Here is a 19,122-nt window from a genome sequence, read left to right on the forward strand (position 1 = left end):
GCGTCTCATTTGGGAAGTCACTAACGACTGTGGAAGTGTTGCTGGCCTTCAACGACAGGATGGTTTCATTCGGGCGAGAATTGCTTCGCATAGGGTCTTGCCGAAAGCAGACACGAAATCTGACTTTCTTTCATTGGCTGCAGTATAATGTTTTGATATTCACCATTGTTTCTTGTTCATTGGCTGTATTCTTCATTCGTTTGTGCACGTTTTACAAGCACATATAAAGCTGGTTGGTTGATGTGTAAGCTACCATTGGAGAGTTGCAGTTACTATATCTGTCAAAAAACAAATGTAAATCGGCGAAAACAATCGAATATTAATGCAGTGCGTTGTGTGATTATGTAATACATATTACTACAACAAAACCAAAGTGTCATCTTATGCACAGTGCATTCCTACTCTTGCCATAGAAGTTAAAAAGGCTTTAATATCATCGGTTTTTGCTGACCAAGCAAAAATAGGGTTGCCAGGTGATTTTTTAATATCTTACCGTACACCGCCAGCCTTTACCTAAAAGGGCAACTAGCAGTCGCATCATATGTAATTGTTGTTGTGGTTGTTAAAGTTGGAAATTTTTACAATTTAAAAAAAATAAACAAAGTTTTTTCTTCAAAAAATTTGTACCTGGCAACTCTGTGCTGGCAACAAATGCCAAGGACAAAATCGACTACATGTTTAAGGTTACTGAATATTTTTGCGTGAAATTTTACAGAAATACTCTACATAGCAATAGTCACCCTGTGTGATAATTCGATTTTTGATTTTTCAAAATTTTTTGATTTTCACATCGCCTTACTGGACAGCTAGCAGAGTAGTCGCTGTTTTGTAGTTAGGCAACAGCTAGGAACAAAGTAGCCTATAATCTTGCCCATTATCATGTATTTTTCAACTTTTACTTCATGCAACGAAGAGTAGTTGTAGGTCAGTACACATCCATTTTCTTTGAAAAGTAACTGTAACTGTAACTAGTTACTTTTTAAAAAACGGTAACTGTAACTGAAACTAGTTACTTTTTGAGCAAAGTAACTGTAACTCAGTTACTTTGAAAGTAACTAGTGCCCACCACTGGATAAAAGTTCGGTCTTTGATCATCAAAAACAGTGCCACGCCGACTTTGAGTTTAAAATTATTGCCAGAGAAAATGACGCGGTACAATTACGTTTCAAAGAGGCCATAATCATCAGCAGGCAAAATCCAAAAATCAACAACCGTGCCGAAAGGGAAGAACTACGTCACCTAATCTACTAACAACTGATTCAACAAAATTTCACAGCAATAGTGCCTAACAGCACAGAAACTCAACAGCCGGCAGCCTCAAGCTAAACCAAAGAACCACTCACTGAATTCAACACCATTTGTCATAGCACATGACCAGGGAACTGTGTTCCGAAAGCTCGTGTAATTCGATATTGCCACAACCAACTCGCAGCATCAGGCTTAAACACGTCGTTAGAATCTACACTGTGAAGTAAGCAACGATCATGCTGCTAAAAGCGAAACTCAATCAATTGCTTAAAAAGTTAAATTTTGTAAAATCGTTTGTCACATTAACTACATTTCTTTGCACTTTTTTCTTGTAGAAGCAAAAAACTTTAGTTGGCTATCTACATTTTAAGATTCCTTATGCTGAGATCAGATTTTCTAGAAAAAAATTATTGAAAAATTTGACAAATTAAAACAATAAAAGTAACGCAAGGAAAGTGATGTTCTTCTAACTGAGTGACGTAGCCTACCAATATGTTCAATCTCAGGGGCTCCGAGAAGGAGAAAGTCAGCAATTTCTCTCTCTAGCATAACATTGTAAAGCAGGAGTTCTTAAACTTTTTGGGCGGGGTGAGCCTCCTTCAATGTCACTTGTAAAACTTTGTGCCCTTCTTTTCTTGCTTAAGTTATAAATCAAAGTCAAACTACATAAATTTAGGGGTGTCTTAGATTATAAAATAAACCAAGTTTATTTTCTATTATCCTTCACACATGAATCAAAAGATTGAGCGAAAGAAAATTTAAATTTCTTCGCATGTTTTCCGACCAATCTTGATCTCTCTCGAAGGCTCTGTTCAATGTAACAGTAAGTCCTAGTAAATTTAAGGCTAGATGGGGAAACCAATCAGAAGTGTCTGACCGTTCTTTTAAAGAGGCTTTTAGTTGTCTATGGCAGGGCTTCCCAAACTGGGGGTCGCGACCTCTTGAGGGGTCGCGTAACGAACTTCGGGGGTCGCAGAAAGTATACAAATTTTACACAAAGCACTGCATATTAACACGTATGTGCAAGATGCTGTGAAAGTTATTAACTTTATTAAGAGTCGTGCACTCAATAGGCTACCCGTATTTTGTAAATTTATTTAAGTTAGTGAAATATGGAATAGGAGTTTAAAACCCTCTTTTCTGCATTGTAAACGTGGACTTCAAAACTAAAGTCAAAGCTTTAAAAAGTTATTAGTGTTAAAAAATTAAGTCGTAATTTTTCCAACGGAAAAAAGTTTAAACTTCGTTCACCGTTTTTAAAAAGGCTTTTCAAATTATGCTGTTTGTCCGGTTTGTTTGAAAAAGGGAAACGAATTTAATTTGTCCTTTCAAGGAGAAAACATCGATGTTTTTACATTGAAATCTAAAGTTGGAGGTTGAAGAGTTCATCAAAAAATTAAACATCTAAAAACAAAAGATTGAAAATGATTCATTTGAAATATTCTCGTTTATTGAAAAGTTTTTGGCTAACAATGGCGTGGAATCAAACGTTATTACGCTTCTGGTTACCGACACTTGTCAAGATTGTTGAAAGAGTTTAAAAAGTATTTTTTATCTAAAATTGGACAATACCAATTTAGATTGGATCCAAAACCTATTTTCAATGCAAAAAACAAAGTACTGAGCACCTCTCTTTCAAATCTCAGGAAAAATTTGCAGATCTATCTTTTGACTCTAAGTAGGCTAGTGGCTTGAATTTTCTGGAAAAAAGTTTCACACTTTTTGGCTTAGCCTAACGTTAGACCGGAATATTCACTATTATAATGGCTTAACAGTAACCGCACTCCTACTGTTTGTCTCCACGTATATGTGCGTGTCAGTGTTTTCAAAGTTGATAAAATACCGTTCCAGCGTAAGTAACATTAAAACCGCCTTGAGACCAGCATTGACAAATCGAGAAACGGCTAGACCTGCTTTGTAGTAGAGAGCAGTCGCACCCACCACACTGAATAAATGTGTTTACTTTTTGGTTTTGTTTCCAGCAGGCTACAAGTAGTAGGCTTCGATTACGGATAGCTTGTTCTTAGTTTTCGTTTAAATTAAGCCTTTCAATAAATATCACAAACGTATATTTCGCATTGTTTGTTCTTTTAACCGTAAAGGGTCGCGGAAAATTTTAGGAGATTAAAAGGGGTCGCGAGCAAAAAAGTTTGGGAAGCCCTGGTCTATGGAATCTTTCCACCATGCGTTCAAAATAGGGTGGTAGGCGCAAGTTGTTCAATTTTTCGCTCCTAGTTTTTTACACATTTGTTGCCACACGTGAGATGTGAACTGTGCAACCTCGGTCCGTTATAACAATGGTGGGGCATCCGTAACGGGCGACCCAGCCCAAGAGGAGACGCTCAGTAATTAAGAGACTTGCATGTCTCTTATAGGTGTATTGCTTCGACAAAGCGGGAAAATCTGCAAATACATGTTACTAAATAGCAATAGCCATAGCTTTCGGGAAAGGGACCGACGATATCTGCATGTACGGGCTGGAATGGTTCTTTGGCTGCTCAAACCTTTGAAGTGGTGCTACATTATGTCGCGTTATTTCGGAGCGTTGGAATGGGATGCAGGAATGACATCGCAGCTTGACGAAATTGCTCAGTCCAGGCCATATAAAATGACGACATATCAAGTCTTTGGTTGCTTGAAATCCTGAGTGCGACAAGTTGTGATAAATATCAAAAACAAGCTGTCGGTGAGACGTTGGTACGAGTGGGTGGACATTTCCTGGACTGACATCACCGTTTAGTACGAAATTGGTGCCTGATAACGCTCTGTCTTCTATCACATGTTGTGATGTGACTTGTTGAGAAGTTGACTTATAGATGAGTCTGTGAGTTGATCCTTTGCCATTTCTACATAATTAAGCTCTCCCTTTGATGTCCGCCCGGATAGCTCAAGTCTGCCCGATAGGTTAATTGGTTAGCGCGTGACTTCGTAAACGAAGAAGTTTCAAGATCAAGCGGCGCTGGTTCGACTCTCGGGGTGTGCGCTTGAGCGACGCATTCTAAGGACTGCTCTCCATTCAGCGGCACTTAGTGAATGGAATAATTCCCCGCAACAACACTTCAACAATCGGAAATTTTACTCTGTCAATCTCGGTAACCGGCCCTGCGTCAAAAGCCTCTACAAGTATGCGAAACTACCAGGAATAACCTATCAAGGCTTTGTCAGTCCGAGAATAAAGATTCAAAACCAACCAACCAACTCTGGTAATTGAAGTGAGTTGATCTCAATGCGTGATAGTAGGTCAGCGACTTGATTGTCTTCGCCTGGAATATATTTTATCTCAGAGTCGAATTGGGAAATAAAGTCATAATGGCGGACTTGTCTCCGGGTTATTGTGTTTGGCGGTCGGTGGAATCCAAACGCAAGGGGTTCGTGATCAGTAAGAATTGTAACTGATCTGTGGTAGACATCATTATGTAAATATTTAACGGCAAGGTAAATGGCCTACAGTTCGCGGTCACACGTACTGTAGCGTTTTAGTGCAGGAGATAGATTTTGCTAAAATATTCAAGGGGTTCGCATACCTCGGCTTCATTTACTTGCTGTAACACAGCGCTAACGGCGACGTTAGAAGCGTCGGTGTTTAGTTGTAGTTCCGCGGCGTGGATTGGGTGGGCTAGAACCGTAGCGATTAGAAAGCTTTGTTTTTACGTCTTCAACGCTCGGTTACCTTGGTTAGGCCTAGGGACAGCTTTCTTTCACTTTCGTTGTAGTAGCCTACCATTCGTCGTCGTGGGTGAGCCTCTGAGACGGAGGGCCTATTTTTTTACCACTCCAGGTTTACGATGTACACGGACTACACTGGAAGGCTACTAGAGAGCGGCCAGTCTTTGGTTTCATCATCTATGACGCGCAGCTTCCACTCCGTTTTGTAACTTGAAGCCTACCTTTCATTAAATCGAGGCCTAAATATTATGGGGTAGCCTCAAGATTTATGTTTGATTGCACTATTTTGTAGCAAAAAATCGCATGTATTTCAGCACCATTTCGTTGCAGGGCTCATTATTATTCATCAATGTTTTGTATCAATATTATTTCAAAAATGATTCATAACCGAAAAAGCTTTTTACCAATTTTTTTTTTCTTTTTTGGAGCTGATTCTGGTAGGGATGGTAGAAGTAGGGGATTGCTTATTCAAAAGTAAGGTGGACAACTGTAGGGCAGTGATGTACGCGCATACAAAAAATATTAACAAATATTACCCTAAAAGTGTTTCTAGAAAGCATTATAATCCATTATTTGAGTGTAATTTTGCAAAAAATTTCCGGGGGGGCATGCCCCCGGACTCCCATAGAATACACGTGCCTTCGGCACGCTCTAACCCCCCACGAGTTATATTGCTTCCCTTGCTCAACCAACCAGGATACGCCACTGCAGGATATATGTTATTTGTTGTTGTTTTGATTTGTAAATTTTTTGTTTCCTTTTTTTATCTTAAATATTTCTGAAGGTATTGCGACCGTGCCATTATTTTAACTTAAATACTTATTTCTGTCTCAAGCACGTTTTAACGTTCGCGTTTTGTCGCTTCTACCTTTTTCTATACCCTTGCTATGTTGACGCGTATTGTTTTTGTTGTGATGGTCAGAAATAAAAAACAACTGAACTGTTTGCTGCTATATTTTTTCACCTCCTTTTCTACACAATTTATAATTTTTTTAAATTTTTACCAGGCAACGTCGTATTTTTGTACGCTTTAATGGTTTTAGATTCCTTAGAAACTGCCATAGTTACCCGGGAACAACAAGAAAGAGAACTCAATTGGAATCGGCTACAAGCATATAAAAGTGTGCTTCTGGTGTCATATGACAAAATCAGTCATTCAAGACTGCTGTTGAGTGGTTCTTTAGCTTTTAAGTATGTTTCGAGTGCATCCATTTAATATTGTTTTGGTGATAATGCCTTAGAAACAGCTGACAAGCTTCTATATATACGATATCACCGGAGAATATTAACATAATCCAGGCTAATAGGCGGGTACATAAACTACCGTACAGGTTGCATGGTTATAGTTATATGATGTAAAAAAAACTTTTCAGCAGTGGTCTAGGGTGTTCTCTGTGCTATATCAGTGTAACTTTATGTATTATTGGTGGTATAGCCTACTGGTATTTTTCAAATGTAGTCACAAAAACATTGTAATCAACATCGTAGCCTTGGCCAATATCCCACATCTACAGACCAGCAAACGAAGACAAAACTGGTTCTGAATCCACTATGTTATATTTATGATTGGGCTATGGTATTGTTGGTTTATTGGTCTTGATGGGTTATTCTACATTGAATTAGTCAGTTAGATATCTTCGTAGGCTATCTAAATTGTGCAGCTTAAATGTTAAAACGTATTTAGCCTATTAGGATAGACTAATTTTGCTTATGATTGTTATTTTTTGTGCCCAGTGTTTGAAGATTTAATTTAAGTAATCAGGAAGGCAAGGAATCCAATCTTCATGTCCACATTCAGGCATGTCTTTAAGTGTCCTGCCAAAAATACAGCCATAGCTTACTCTTGAGCGGTGTCAAACCAGTACACTTCCGAGTGCAGTAGCCTACGGTACCAATGCGGTCATCACCTGGCTATGTAGCTGGCGGCTACTCTAAGATGTATTTTGTAGAACTTTCTTATTGTTAAAGAATTTTTTTTAATAAAAACTTGCTGGTATTGAAAGCTATTTTGCTGACAAAGAAATGTTTGTCTTTGTCCCTGTCTCTGTCTTTCTATGCAAATGTAGGTTCAGGTGATGCTGATTTGGTATGCTCACTCTTATCATTTGAGGTCAAGATTAAATTTTGTTTTTTGATAGCAACTTTTTTCAAAATTTTAATGATTTGGATTTATGAACAAATGGCATAAATCCTAAACTGAGCAAATCTAACAAAAACAAAGATCAAGATAGATAGTTATAAAACATAGGCTATACACTTTAAAGATTTCATGATTCAAGACTCAAGTATATTTTTATGTTTAGGTTAGCATAAATTGTTGTTGTAATTTTCAATCTTATTTTAAAAGTTAATTTTCGATAACTGCATTAGGAACAACAAGTGATTTTGACTGTTCTAGTCTATCATGGGTTGCAAGAGTTCAAAAGATTCCGTCCAGGCTATTGAAATTAAAGATGGAAAAGTGGTATGTTTGCTTGTGATGTTTATATTCTTTATGGGCATTTAACTGTTGAGATAGCCTACTGTAGCCTATGTTACAGATTGTAGTAATAGTTTATAACTATAATAGCAATATTTTAACACTGTAGTCTATAAGCTATTGTTGTTAGTATAGGTAATTGTCGACTTTTGTACAGCTTATTTGAAGTGAAATAAAATCAAAAGGTATTTAACTAACAGCACCAGCTAGAATTCCATAATGAAGCAAAGAGTGTTATTTTGAGTTTGACGTCAATATTTATATTATTGCTCATTGCAGAGAAAGAAAAGTGGAAAAAAAATTAAAGTGATTTCTTCAGAAGAAAGTATAGTTGACGAATCAAATGCAGCCCTCATTGGAAACAAATCGACTTCAGCTAAAAGTAGGGACAGTGGCATTGGAGAAATGGTATGTTTTAAATGGATGATAGCTTTATAGACTATATGTTTTTGCTAAATTCTATTTGATAGAATTTATTTTTAACAGATATTTTCTAGTGAAGTATTTTATTCCCAATAAAAAAAATTTACTACGGGTTATAATTGTGAATGTAATACTAAATTATATTCTAAAAACCATTATTATTTTATACTTGCTTGCACTTCCCAACTGATATATAGCCTAAAGCTATATTCCCTTTCCCCTGCATATTGTGTTTTTATGTTTAGTCTACTACTAAAGCATAACTGTTCTTTCTTGAAAAGGTTAAAAAGCCTAAAATGTAGATACTAAAGTCATGGTCAGTAAACAAACATTTCAAAAACTATACGGTCTTCATCTTCAGTGCTATAAATGTTAAATTTATAGCGCTGAAGATGATGACAGTATAGTTTTTGAAATGTTTGTTTGCTGAACAGTGAACATGTCTAATATCTACATTTTAGACTCTTTATTTTTTGCTTAGAGTAACTGGGCGTTCCTACCATTTTGCTCCTAAGGTTTGTCAAGATTTAAAACTTTTTTTTATATTTTTGTTTGCTGTTTGATTGTTATGCATTCAAAATTAAATTTTAATAATTTTTTATGAAATTTCATTTAATCACATAACATAAAACGTGGTATAACTAATAGCTCCTTATCACATAGGCGAATATTGGTGAATATTGACCACAAAAACAATTAAACATATGTTGTAATGAAGAAAAACCTTTATCCTGCCTGTGAAAATAGCCTACAGAACATGCATGTTTTATTAGTTGTTTTCTTTAAGACTTTACTGTATAATATATGACAGGTAGGCCTACGTGTAGGCCATCAGCTGCAAACCATATTGGTTGGTTGATTTTGAGTCTTTACCCTCGGACTGACAAAGCCTTTGAAGGTCGTTCCTTGCAGATCTGCATATTTGTATAGGCTTGCTACTATAAAAAGACATGTTTCTGACAAAAATTACAACCATAGCCCAGTGCTCTTTAGCCTAATGAACTGTACTCCCCAGTGCATACTAGATTGTAAATAGGGTATAGCCTACAACTGAAAAAATTGTGTTTCAAGAGTATAAGGCCTACTTTGTTTTATAAAGATACAAGTCATGTCATATAGTTTAGGTCTCATGCCATAACATTTACAGCTCTGAGATTTTCTGTGCTGTGATACAATTAAGCTCTTTTCATTTTTCTTTAATTTTACAGGATTGTGGAAGATCAGTGTTAATTGATGGAGTGATCACGGAAGACTCTGATCCGAATCTCGTGGAAGATATTCAGAAAATCGGGAGGCCCACAACACCAGGTGATAAGGAGCAGTGTTTTCAACTAGAATTGACAGAATATTGACAGAAAGGCTTATTCTGAAGCTTAATCTTAAGCAGTTTTGAACCACTGACGCAAGCTCGGTTATCGAAATTAACAGAGCAAAGTTACCGTTTCTTGTTAAAGTGCTGCTGCGTGGAATAACCTATATAACATTCACTGGGTATCACAGAATGAAGTTTTGTCATTCAGAAGTAATTTTCTTTTTAGACATCTCTCTTGTCGAACCATAGTATCGTTATCTTGCATTCTTCTTTATCTATATGATAAAATCTGCTCCATGCAAATAGTATTGCTGATGTCGTGTTTTGTCTGCACACGTTGAATCAACGCAAAGTGACCGTTTTGCTTTCTGGGTACAAGTGCGGATCAACAATAAAAAGTTAAAAACGCCAACAAAACTTCAATTTCAAAGGTTTCATTCCGTATTTTCTCTCACAGCATTCCGTTGGTATGTACTTAAGCCTACATCTTGTGTTTACATCTGCTGTGCAAATAATCTCAACTGATAGAATTTAATTAAACGAACAACTCGGTAGAGATTTTTCATAATTCTGAATAACGCAATAACTTGAAAGTAGTCTCCAAACTATATTATTCAAAGACGTTTTGTCCCATACTTCAGATCGGTAATCTATGAATATTTGATGAAAATGCGCAGTAATAACTCTTGTGCCAACTTTGGTACATTCAAAATGTTATTGAATATATATTTCTGTGCTGCGTTATCGGTTCGATGGGATGCCATTAGAAATGACGTAATGTAAGAGGTAAAAACTCAATTGGGAGACTCTTTTGGCTTTATTATACATTTCAGCCATTTTGAGGAAATCATTGATCTCGTAAAAGCATTGTTTTTCTTTTGAAAACAATGCAACATTCTTAAACGCTTTAAAAAAAATATTTTTTTGAAGCAATGTTGCATTGCATGCTTTTTTAATAAATCCTTTGTATTTTGATAAGACTTGGAGCTGGTTGGACGACAGTTTCAAAGCAAAGGTGCCGGGAGGGTGAGATCCAAAGCGATCCTGGAGGAACTGGAGGCAGAAGGTTTAATCACTGGTAAGTTTTCCATCATCATGCATTGTCTTTTACTCATCCACATGTTCGTGGCAGTCTTTAGGGAAATAATACAGATACCTTGGGTCATGCTTAGGAGCAAAATTGTTGGACCGCCTGGTTAATATACTCAAAGAATAAAAATCCCAAGGTGTAGATACACTACCAAGCTCATGTTAGTTTGTAGCATTGAATACGAAACAGTTTAGTATAGCTTTGGTAGTGAGATAATTCTTGAATACCACAGATAAGTGATAGCAACTTGATAGGATTGAATTGCATAATTCAAAAACAATACATAAAATAAAAGGTAACTAGCCTACATAAATTCGAACGTTTTCGGCACAGCTTTCTGCCCTCCTGACGTGGGTAGAAAGTTTACAAGAGCAACAGAACACCTGAATTTATCAGACATCAACAAACACAGTGCAATCCAAGACCACATGACTTCCAGTATTTGTTGTAACATGAAATTTACATTGAATTCATTCAAGATAATTCGAAACTGTCAATCAGAGTTTGAAACTAAAATTCACCGAGAATGTTAACACCTTTTGTGTTTGTTCTTCAGTTGTGTTCCTACGTAGCTCAGTGCATATTGTAATTTCAGTCATTTATTATCAACATTTCACGAATATGGATATTTATTGCGTGTATTAATTTTGTAGTTTAAACCTACATAAGTATCCCACGCTGCCAAGACTCACTCTTTTTTTTCGGTCAAAATGTAGATACAGTCGGCTATAGAACACATCACAAATTTAAATCTATGTTCCTTCCCCTGGAAGACAGAGCGGCTATTTGTGAACAATAATTGTATATTTTATGGTTTCAGGGACAAAAATTGAGAAGGGAGGAGCATCATTTGAAGTAAGAACGGGCCCATTGCAGCCACTAGAGCCCCTTGCACCCCTCCGAAGGCCCCCTCCTAGATTAGAGCGAATGAAAAGCGAAAAGAAAATTGTCTCAAAGCAAGGGTTGGAAGAAAAAATGAAACAAGCAGAAGAAAGGCGAAAAGTAAGTCAACATGGACAAGGAAGCGATGTCGTTTAAATAAAAACACAGCCTTGAAAATCTTTGGATACTACGGTTGTCTTCAATCTGTTGCCATGCAATTGAGAAGTGTTTGCATGTTGTTGGATTCGACTGCACACTTACTGACCAAACTTTCATAGGCTACTGTTGCACTTTAAAACACGTCATGCTGAGAACAGCATCTATAACATCAAAGACCATCCACTTTGTTTCTGCTTGAGATTAGATCGTCACCAATGAAAAACACACGTTGAATGAATATGACAAATACTGATTTTCTGACTGAACAATGTCTTGCCTCACTCGGTAACAAGAGAATGTTCTAGAACTGCTGTTTTGAAATATTTATAATTATTTTCTTAAAAACCACGATGCCAGCCAGTTTTACATATGGAAATATGTCTTCCAGGAAAACCTGCATAAAAGAAGCCGACTTGCATCTCAACTTGCCAGAGACAGAGAATTTGCTGACAAACTTCACAATGACAGTGATCAAGAGGTAAGGCGACAAAATATGTAATACAAGTTTAATATTAAAACTAAACTTTCAGTGTACCATGAGCATTGAGCAAAAGTGCTTATTGTGTATACTTAACCCTATTTTGAAGTGTTTTACAGCATTTTTTATTTTGAGTTGTTTGAACACTTTTAAAGGCTACTTTGGAATCACAGAACAGATCCTAATAAATCATCGCTCACTTGATGCAGATGTAGGTCGGCCATCTTTTAAAAAGAGGAAAAAATTAAGATTTGATGATTGTTATATCTTTATGCTGGTAGAAAAACTCTTTCTTTAGCAAAATATTAAAATTTGTGATTGTTTCGCTTGGAGTTATAGCGATATGTTTCGAAGAGCATATTATTGTAGTAAGCTAAAAACTTCACCAAGTTCTTTCAGTGCAAGTTTTTGGTAGTAGCTACAGCAGATTCATTGACTTCTGCTGGCTGCTCTTCATCAGTTCCATGATTTTGAAATGAACCGATTTTAATTTTATTTCTTGATGTAAAAACTTAGGCATATGAGTTTGTTCCAGGCGGATAAGGCGGACACCGTTGACATTGTCACCCAACCTATGATGATTCAAAAAGCGGATCACGGACACGGAGAAGGTGGAAGCATGAAGGAAAACCGTACTGTTTTTGACGAAGGAAGCACCAGCAGCCAAGGAACACCTCAACTGACATCCACAGCATCCACGGACTCTTTCTTTAAAGAAACGGTTCCTTCCCGGAACAATAGTGTGTCCAGTTCAGGTCTTGGACCTCAAAATTGATGTTTTTTGCTCTGATATATAGCGGAATATTTTGTATTTCCTTCCGCAAGTGCTTGTTAACTCCGCGAACATCAACTTAACTTTTTTTTCATTGAATCAATGTAATTGGTTTAATTTTCTGAAGAAAATGTCTTGTTTGGATACATTAAGGCCAGTTATGAAAAGTTAACGTTTCGCTCTTGAAGCTATAGACTTCTTCAATTCAAGCTGATTAATTAACTCAACTTTTCTTGTGATTCAACTTTTCCCAATACTTTTTGCCTTGTTTGGGTAACTATACGGTCATCAACGAACAAAAAATCTCCAAATTTTTTGACTGGTTTCAATATTGTTTTTGCAAAATTCTTGAAAGATATATTTTTTTTTTTTACACTTTGTCTAATTTTTAAAAACTTTTACAAACTTCATAGGTTATCATAATAATGTAAAAGATTTTATACCTCCTTCGGCTTGACAATGATATTCTTTCGTTTAAATTCCAAGAAGTATACACACTTATATTGTGACTTAAAAAAGATAAATGATCTTTTCATCCAGCATTGTACTCTACTTCCACAGTTTTGAGAAGATTTGCTACAGAAAATCATAAGCTTGTATTGCCTAAAGTATCATAAAGAAAGCAAACTCTTCAGGTGGCAAATCAGTTATTTTTTACATTGATTCAACGTCTCCAAATTTTAAATCAATCTAAAAAGGGACTTATTTCCTGGTTAGTTTGAAGTTTGTATTGAATGATATCTCAACGTTTGAGGATGTTGTTTCAACTTTAAACAGCAATTTTCTGTCTGCAACATCAAATAGTCCTCTTGTTATTTTTTCACAATTTTTAATTTAACGAAAGCATCTGATTTTGTAAGTTTGCGTTTGTAAGTTTACAAAATACTAATGTCTTCCTGCAATGATTTTCGCAATCGCCTGTGACTTTTTCAAGTGTCCTATTCAAAAAGAATTCTCCTAAGGAGGTTTTTCCTTTTTGTACAAACGAGTATTTGTATATTTTGTAATTTATTTATTTGAAAAGTAGAAAATTTGCTTTGTTTGTTAACACGACGGATACGAGTGCCAATATCATCAACCTAGACACTGCAGAATTTGTTTGTTTTTAAGCTCTGTGTTTATAAGGGGGGTGGTCAACCGTATATCTTGCGTGAAAGAAGATATGATAGACTGAACACAATCAAATCTATTTTTGTAGCACTGAGCGTTCTGTGTTTTTCTGGACCAACAGGTTATTGCAAATTATGTAAAGCCATCAACTTCTTAGCGCTCAACATTTGGGGTCATTTTCGTGTGCAGCATATTCTTGAGAATCTTGTTCTATGTTGCCGCGAACCTTTGTACATTCTATCTAATACACCTCGCATATTGCGTCTCTCTTGCTTTGTCACGTTGATTGACCACAAAGCTTTAGTAAAATGCTTCCAGACTTCAAAACAGCGTTTTTAAAGAGATTATTGGCTGTGTTTAAGTTTATATAGACTTTTCGACTGGGAATGATAGGAGTGTTAAAGATTAAATTGTTTTACCAACGTTTTTATACTTTCATGTGCAAATTCTTGATTCTTTTGCAATTTTTCTATTTTACTTCTATCGAAACACAACGTTGATGTTGTATTATCAAACGTCTACTTTACGTTACAGCAATGTAATTTTTTATTTGGCTTTTGCTACATAAACCGCCCAAGAGCTTTGCCTTCCACAATTTATCATCAGTCAGTGTTATGGAAAGTGCTCGAAGTCTTGTACCAGTGCCACTGTAGTGTGTTTTATGTTAATTTAACATCTATTGAAAACTGAAAAGTTTTGGTGTTTATCAGGATGATTATCTTTTCTAGCAGCAGTTGCAACAATAATTTAACGGATGCGAAAGTGAAAGCAAAAACATACAAGTTGTTTTATTGCTTCACTGACGTTTTGCGCAACATGACAATGCGCATGCCATTCTCAAAAGAAATTTTGTATGTTATTCGCTCTGAGGATGTGCATTGTCATGGTGTGTGAAAAAAACAATTCGAATGTTTTGCCTGGTTTCTGCTTTTGCTTTCGCACTCATCAGATGAGCGTTGCAACTACTGCTACAAACGGTCAACATCTATTGACGTTGTGTCACTGCAAGAATGGTGAGTTGTCGCATCTTAAACATTTTACCGTTGTGAATAGTTTTGCAACTTATTTGAGGAAATATTTGTAAATTTTGATTAAACGTTTCGTTTTCCCATTTTCTGTGATGTCTGACAAGAGTCTATGTCGTGATGGTGACAATGTTCAGGCAGTCCCAAGGCCCAGGTCAGGAATGGCGAACCACTGATCCGTGGGTCACAAATTGGACCACCGCAGAATTTCGTTGACCCATTTATCCTGTCTTTTAGAAATAGCAAAAGTTAAACAAATATTTCATCAAAGAATAAATGCTTCTCTAGCTATTTGCGGTAAGTCTCTCAACCCTATTTTAACCTGGTAGCGTACCGAATGCACATAGGCTATAACAGTCTGACTCAACTAAGGCAGTATAGCCAAGTAGTGCATTATCACAGCCAGTAGCTAACTGGTCTGGGTGCGTAGACGTAGAAGCTATTGCAGTCTTCTTGATTGTAAGAAAATCCATCTGCCTTTGGTAGCTACGTTTTGGTCAGGGATATCTGGTTTTGGCACAAATGGTGACTGTTTGGGACTGGTGTGGCCTACACATAAAAACGGACATGGATGGATGTGACTTCCCTGCTGTTGAAACCCGTGCTGAAAATATCGTCCTTACAAAGTAGAAGTATTTGCTAAATTCGTTTGAAATCACGAAAAGATTTACGGTAGCTTTTAGCCTAACTGACAAAAGAAGCGGTTGAGAACCATGTGCAAAGAACTACTGGTGCGGTACTGATGAGCCCAGCCTCATGGGTGAAACACGTGTCTATCGCTGAGTTCTTGCTCCACTTGACTGCCGAGAAACACGTGTTTTTGGGAAAAGTCTTGATGACTAGTGTGGAGGCTACACCGGTATGGTTAGCGAAACACAATATGCTCGCTGTTCTATAGTGAGTAGTCATGTAGTGCTGACGCCAGGAAGACCGCTCCTTCTCGACTGTTGAAGTCTTGTTGCCGGGGAATTATTCCATCCATTAGGTGCCGCTGAATGGAGAGCAGATCTTAACGTGCGTTGCTCAAGCGCACGCCCCGAGAATCGAACCAGCACCGCCGCTTGATCTTGAAGCTTCTTTGTTCCAGAAGTAACGCGCTAACCAACTGAGCTATCGGGGCGGACTTTAACATCAACAAAAGGGAAAGATGGAAAAACCCAATAGTTTAAAATATCGACAGCGCGAGAGTCGAACCAGCGCCGCTTGACCATGCAATTTTTTCGTTCATAAAACCAGCCGTTTAACCATGTTATAGGCTACTTCTATAGGCTATTTGCGACCAGTAGGGTTGATGGGAGAGGTCCAGAAGGTACTTTTAGACCAGAGATGATGTTAGGGGTCCAAGAACTAGAAGAAACTACCTCGTATTTGTTGGATATGTCATATAGGCTACCATGGTTGCCTGCGAGTTTCTAGGAAGAATCTGAATTTGGGGCGCAAGAGAAAGGTGTAGAGAGAGCTCGAGAGAGAGAGCCCAAGAGTTTTATTGTTACCGGTTAAAATTAGCCTAGCCTAATTGTCAAAATGGGGTGGATGTTGGATAAAAAGTGTCAAAAAAATACACTGTAATTCTTAGAATATAATCATAATGTTCTATCCGAATATCAGGGCTAAAAGTTTTATTTGAAATAATTAAGCTAATCAAATTTTCTATAATCAACTACGGTAGTGTCTTTCTTTTCATGATGAGCTAACGCATCAAGAGTGTTCCTCTCAAGACCATCAATACTTTTGATAACACCGAGGTCGATCAACAATTCAACATAGCAACTGCCTGTTTGTCTTGTTTTTATTTATTTATTTTTACTCAATCAATTGTTTAAAAAAATTCCACTTAACTGTTTGTTTGTCATATCTTTATCCTGCATTGCGGGAAAGCGGGCTTGAGCGCTATGACCCACGCTGCAGCCGACGGCAATGTTTGTTTCCGGTTGTCTACTCTACTTATGACTTAAATTTGGTACTACCCATTACTCGAAATCGATCACTAGGTTGAGGCAATTATCGTAAAGTTTCTTGCCCTGAGAAACAACAGCAAGTGCGGGTGGCTGGAGTCGAACACGCAGGCTCTCGACTGCGAGCCCAACGCGCTAACCACTCGGCCACTGCTGCCAACTGATTGTCCTGCTCTTATCATGCACGTTATAACGTCTGCGTTTTGTCGCTTCTATCTTTTTCTAGACCTCTGCTCTATTTGGCATAGGCTATATTGTTTTTGTTGACCTTATAAACACGAGAACTTGACCATAGAATCGACAAGGATGAAAATAAAGCATGAGCTTTAAAGAAAAACAGTTTGGGTTCTTAAAAGGTAACCTAGTAGGCTAGCCTAGGCTATACCATTACACAATTATTAGGGAGAAAGAGAAGCACGAGCTGCAAGATCAAAAGTGTTAGTTTCGAAAACTGGAAATTAAAATTTGTGCCTTGTCGATTCTATGATCAGATTCTCGTATTAGCGTCAGATTCAGAGAGGCTACCCTACGCTCAAGCTCGAAGCTCCAATTCGCTTTATACTCAACAGGCAAATACCCAATTATTCCAAAAAAGTTTAAATCAGGGATCGGTTTAAATGCATGGAAATCAAGCAGGAATCAAGGTATGAGACAGTTTACCGAAAATATGAAGAAAAAAAACATGAAAAAAGACTACAAATTATTCAGTAAAACTTGCAAAAACACTTCTTCAATAATCAAGAGCTATAGAAGAGACATCCACTACCTGACTTTATGTCCAATGTTATTATTATTAATTTTATTGTATTTCTTGCGTGCCTATTTGTTTTGTTTTTTCTGTTCTTCCTTCTTTTTTGTGTAAATTTGCTATTTAAAAACGCAATACTTGTGCCTTTCGTATAACTGTTTGAATGAGAGAGTGCAGACTTGAGAACCTCCTAGGCCTTTTTTAGAGCTACGGTCTTTCGCACTCTCTCATTAAATGTACACTGTCTGTAGGCTTCGTTTTTGTTTTATGTTCATTTCGCATCCAAACAAAAATAAATGACCAATGACCATACTTCACCATGACCTGATACATACTGTAAAGTTATTGATGCGTGACATGCTCATATGACGTAAGGAATTTTCAAGAAGCGAAGTTGTACGGTGCCATATTATACGAGTTGAATGGGCGTAATGTTGATTCTGTTTTATTTCTTACTCTAGGCTCAAGGTGGTGATTGTTTATTTGTTTATATTTACTTTGAGTGTACATAGTCTTGGATGTGTTTAGAAGATTTTAAATCATCTAGATAGCTATCCCAGCACTACGGTATGGAAGCCTACAACACTTGGAAACGCACTCAATGCTTTTTCTCTAGATGTACAAAGTACAGTTACAAGCTAGCAGAGCAGATTCAGAAAACAACAAAAAACAGGAGAATGAAGAGCTGTAACTTCTACTTGTGGATTTTTTGATTTCGTTTTTTAGGAGAAACTAAAGCTTTGGTAGAGTCCGTCAACCGGGGTGACTTTGTTCAGACTCTGTTTTAGCTTTGTAATCGCCAATTTGAGTAATTGGACTTCGCTCAAGTACTTCAGACCACATCCTTGGAATTTGAGCGAAGTCCAGTTACTCAAATTGGCGATTATAAAGCTAAAACAATGTCTGATCAAAGTCACCCCGGTGAACAAAGTCACCCCGGTTGACGGGTATTTGCTTTGTTGAACCATAGACTAGGGTTGCCATACCGTCCGGACATGTCCGGAATTTAGGGTTAAATTTTGCGTCCGGGAGGAATTTAAAAAATGCTCAAATGTCCGGAATTTTATGATGGCACTCTTGCATTTTCTCGTGCTGTCATGGCATCTCGAGAAGGCACTCTTGCATTTCACGATGTTAAGCATCATCATAGCTTTTTGTCCATGGACTGTACATCTGCTTTACTTAAAAAGATTTTCCCTGATTCTAATGTAGCGAAGAAGTTTAGTAGTGGCCGCACAAAGACAGAAAAAGTTGTTACCAGCGTACTTGCGCAATATTCTATTGATGCTGTTCTGATAAGTTTTGAAGAAAACGATATCGCGTATTTTGGCGTTGCAACAGATGGCAGCAATCACAATGAACTGAAAGTATTTCCTATAATTATTCAATATTTTGACTGGAGGAAAGGTGGTTTGCAATCTAAATTGATTGAGTTTACAAACAAGGCAAATGAGACTGCCGACACAATAGCCACTTATGTAAAAGACACCTTAGAAAAAAGGATGCTTTTGAAAAAATGTGTGGCATTTACAGGAGACAACTGCAATACTATGTTTGGAGGACTTCGGCGTAATGAGCAAGGAAACAATGTGTTAGCAAAGTTAAAGAAAATGTTAAACCCATCATTGATTGGGGTTGGCTGTTTACCACACGTTTTGAACAATTGTATCCATCATTGGGCTGAAAGAATAAACATCGATATTGAAAATAATATCAATAAGATATATCAATATTTTTCTATTTACACAATTAGAACTGAACAACTGAAAGAATAG

At 37.1% G+C, this 19,122-nt stretch overlaps 2 protein-coding genes across 2 annotated transcripts; both read left to right on the forward strand.

The window, feature by feature from the left end:
- The first annotated feature begins 7,222 nt into the window (after positions 1-7,222).
- On the forward strand, positions 7,223-14,732 carry LOC145785820 (uncharacterized). The gene is made up of 7 exons (XM_082597530.1): positions 7,223-7,378; positions 7,673-7,801; positions 9,025-9,124; positions 10,108-10,206; positions 11,039-11,220; positions 11,648-11,737; positions 12,273-14,732. The coding sequence occupies exons 1-7, from the start codon at positions 7,319-7,321 to the stop codon at positions 12,510-12,512; spliced, it is 900 nt and encodes a 299-aa protein (XP_082453656.1). The 5' UTR covers positions 7,223-7,318; the 3' UTR covers positions 12,513-14,732.
- A 3,749-nt stretch (positions 14,733-18,481) lies between these two features.
- LOC145785951 (uncharacterized) lies at positions 18,482-19,122 on the forward strand. Its single transcript, XM_082597645.1, has one exon. The coding sequence runs from the start codon at positions 18,508-18,510 to the stop codon at positions 19,120-19,122; it is 615 nt and encodes a 204-aa protein (XP_082453771.1). The 5' UTR covers positions 18,482-18,507.

The sequence above is a fragment of the Aplidium turbinatum genome, chromosome 16 (assembly GCF_918807975.1).
Source record: "Aplidium turbinatum chromosome 16, kaAplTurb1.1, whole genome shotgun sequence".
NCBI classification, from domain to species: Eukaryota; Metazoa; Chordata; class Ascidiacea; order Aplousobranchia; family Polyclinidae; genus Aplidium; species Aplidium turbinatum.

Bases quoted from the DNA above. Each gene is read 5' to 3' on its own strand.
- LOC145785951 (XM_082597645.1), top strand. From the start codon at position 18,508: ATGGACTGTACATCTGCTTTACTTAAAAAGATTTTCCCTGATTCTAAT.
- LOC145785820 (XM_082597530.1), top strand. From the start codon at position 7,319: ATGGGTTGCAAGAGTTCAAAAGATTCCGTCCAGGCTATTGAAATTAAA. The intron at 7,379-7,672 runs GTATGTTTGCTT...TGCTCATTGCAG, and splicing joins AAATTAAAGATGGAAAAGTG to AGAAAGAAAAGTGGAAAAAA. The intron at 11,738-12,272 runs GTAAGGCGACAA...AGTTTGTTCCAG, and splicing joins ACAATGACAGTGATCAAGAG to GCGGATAAGGCGGACACCGT.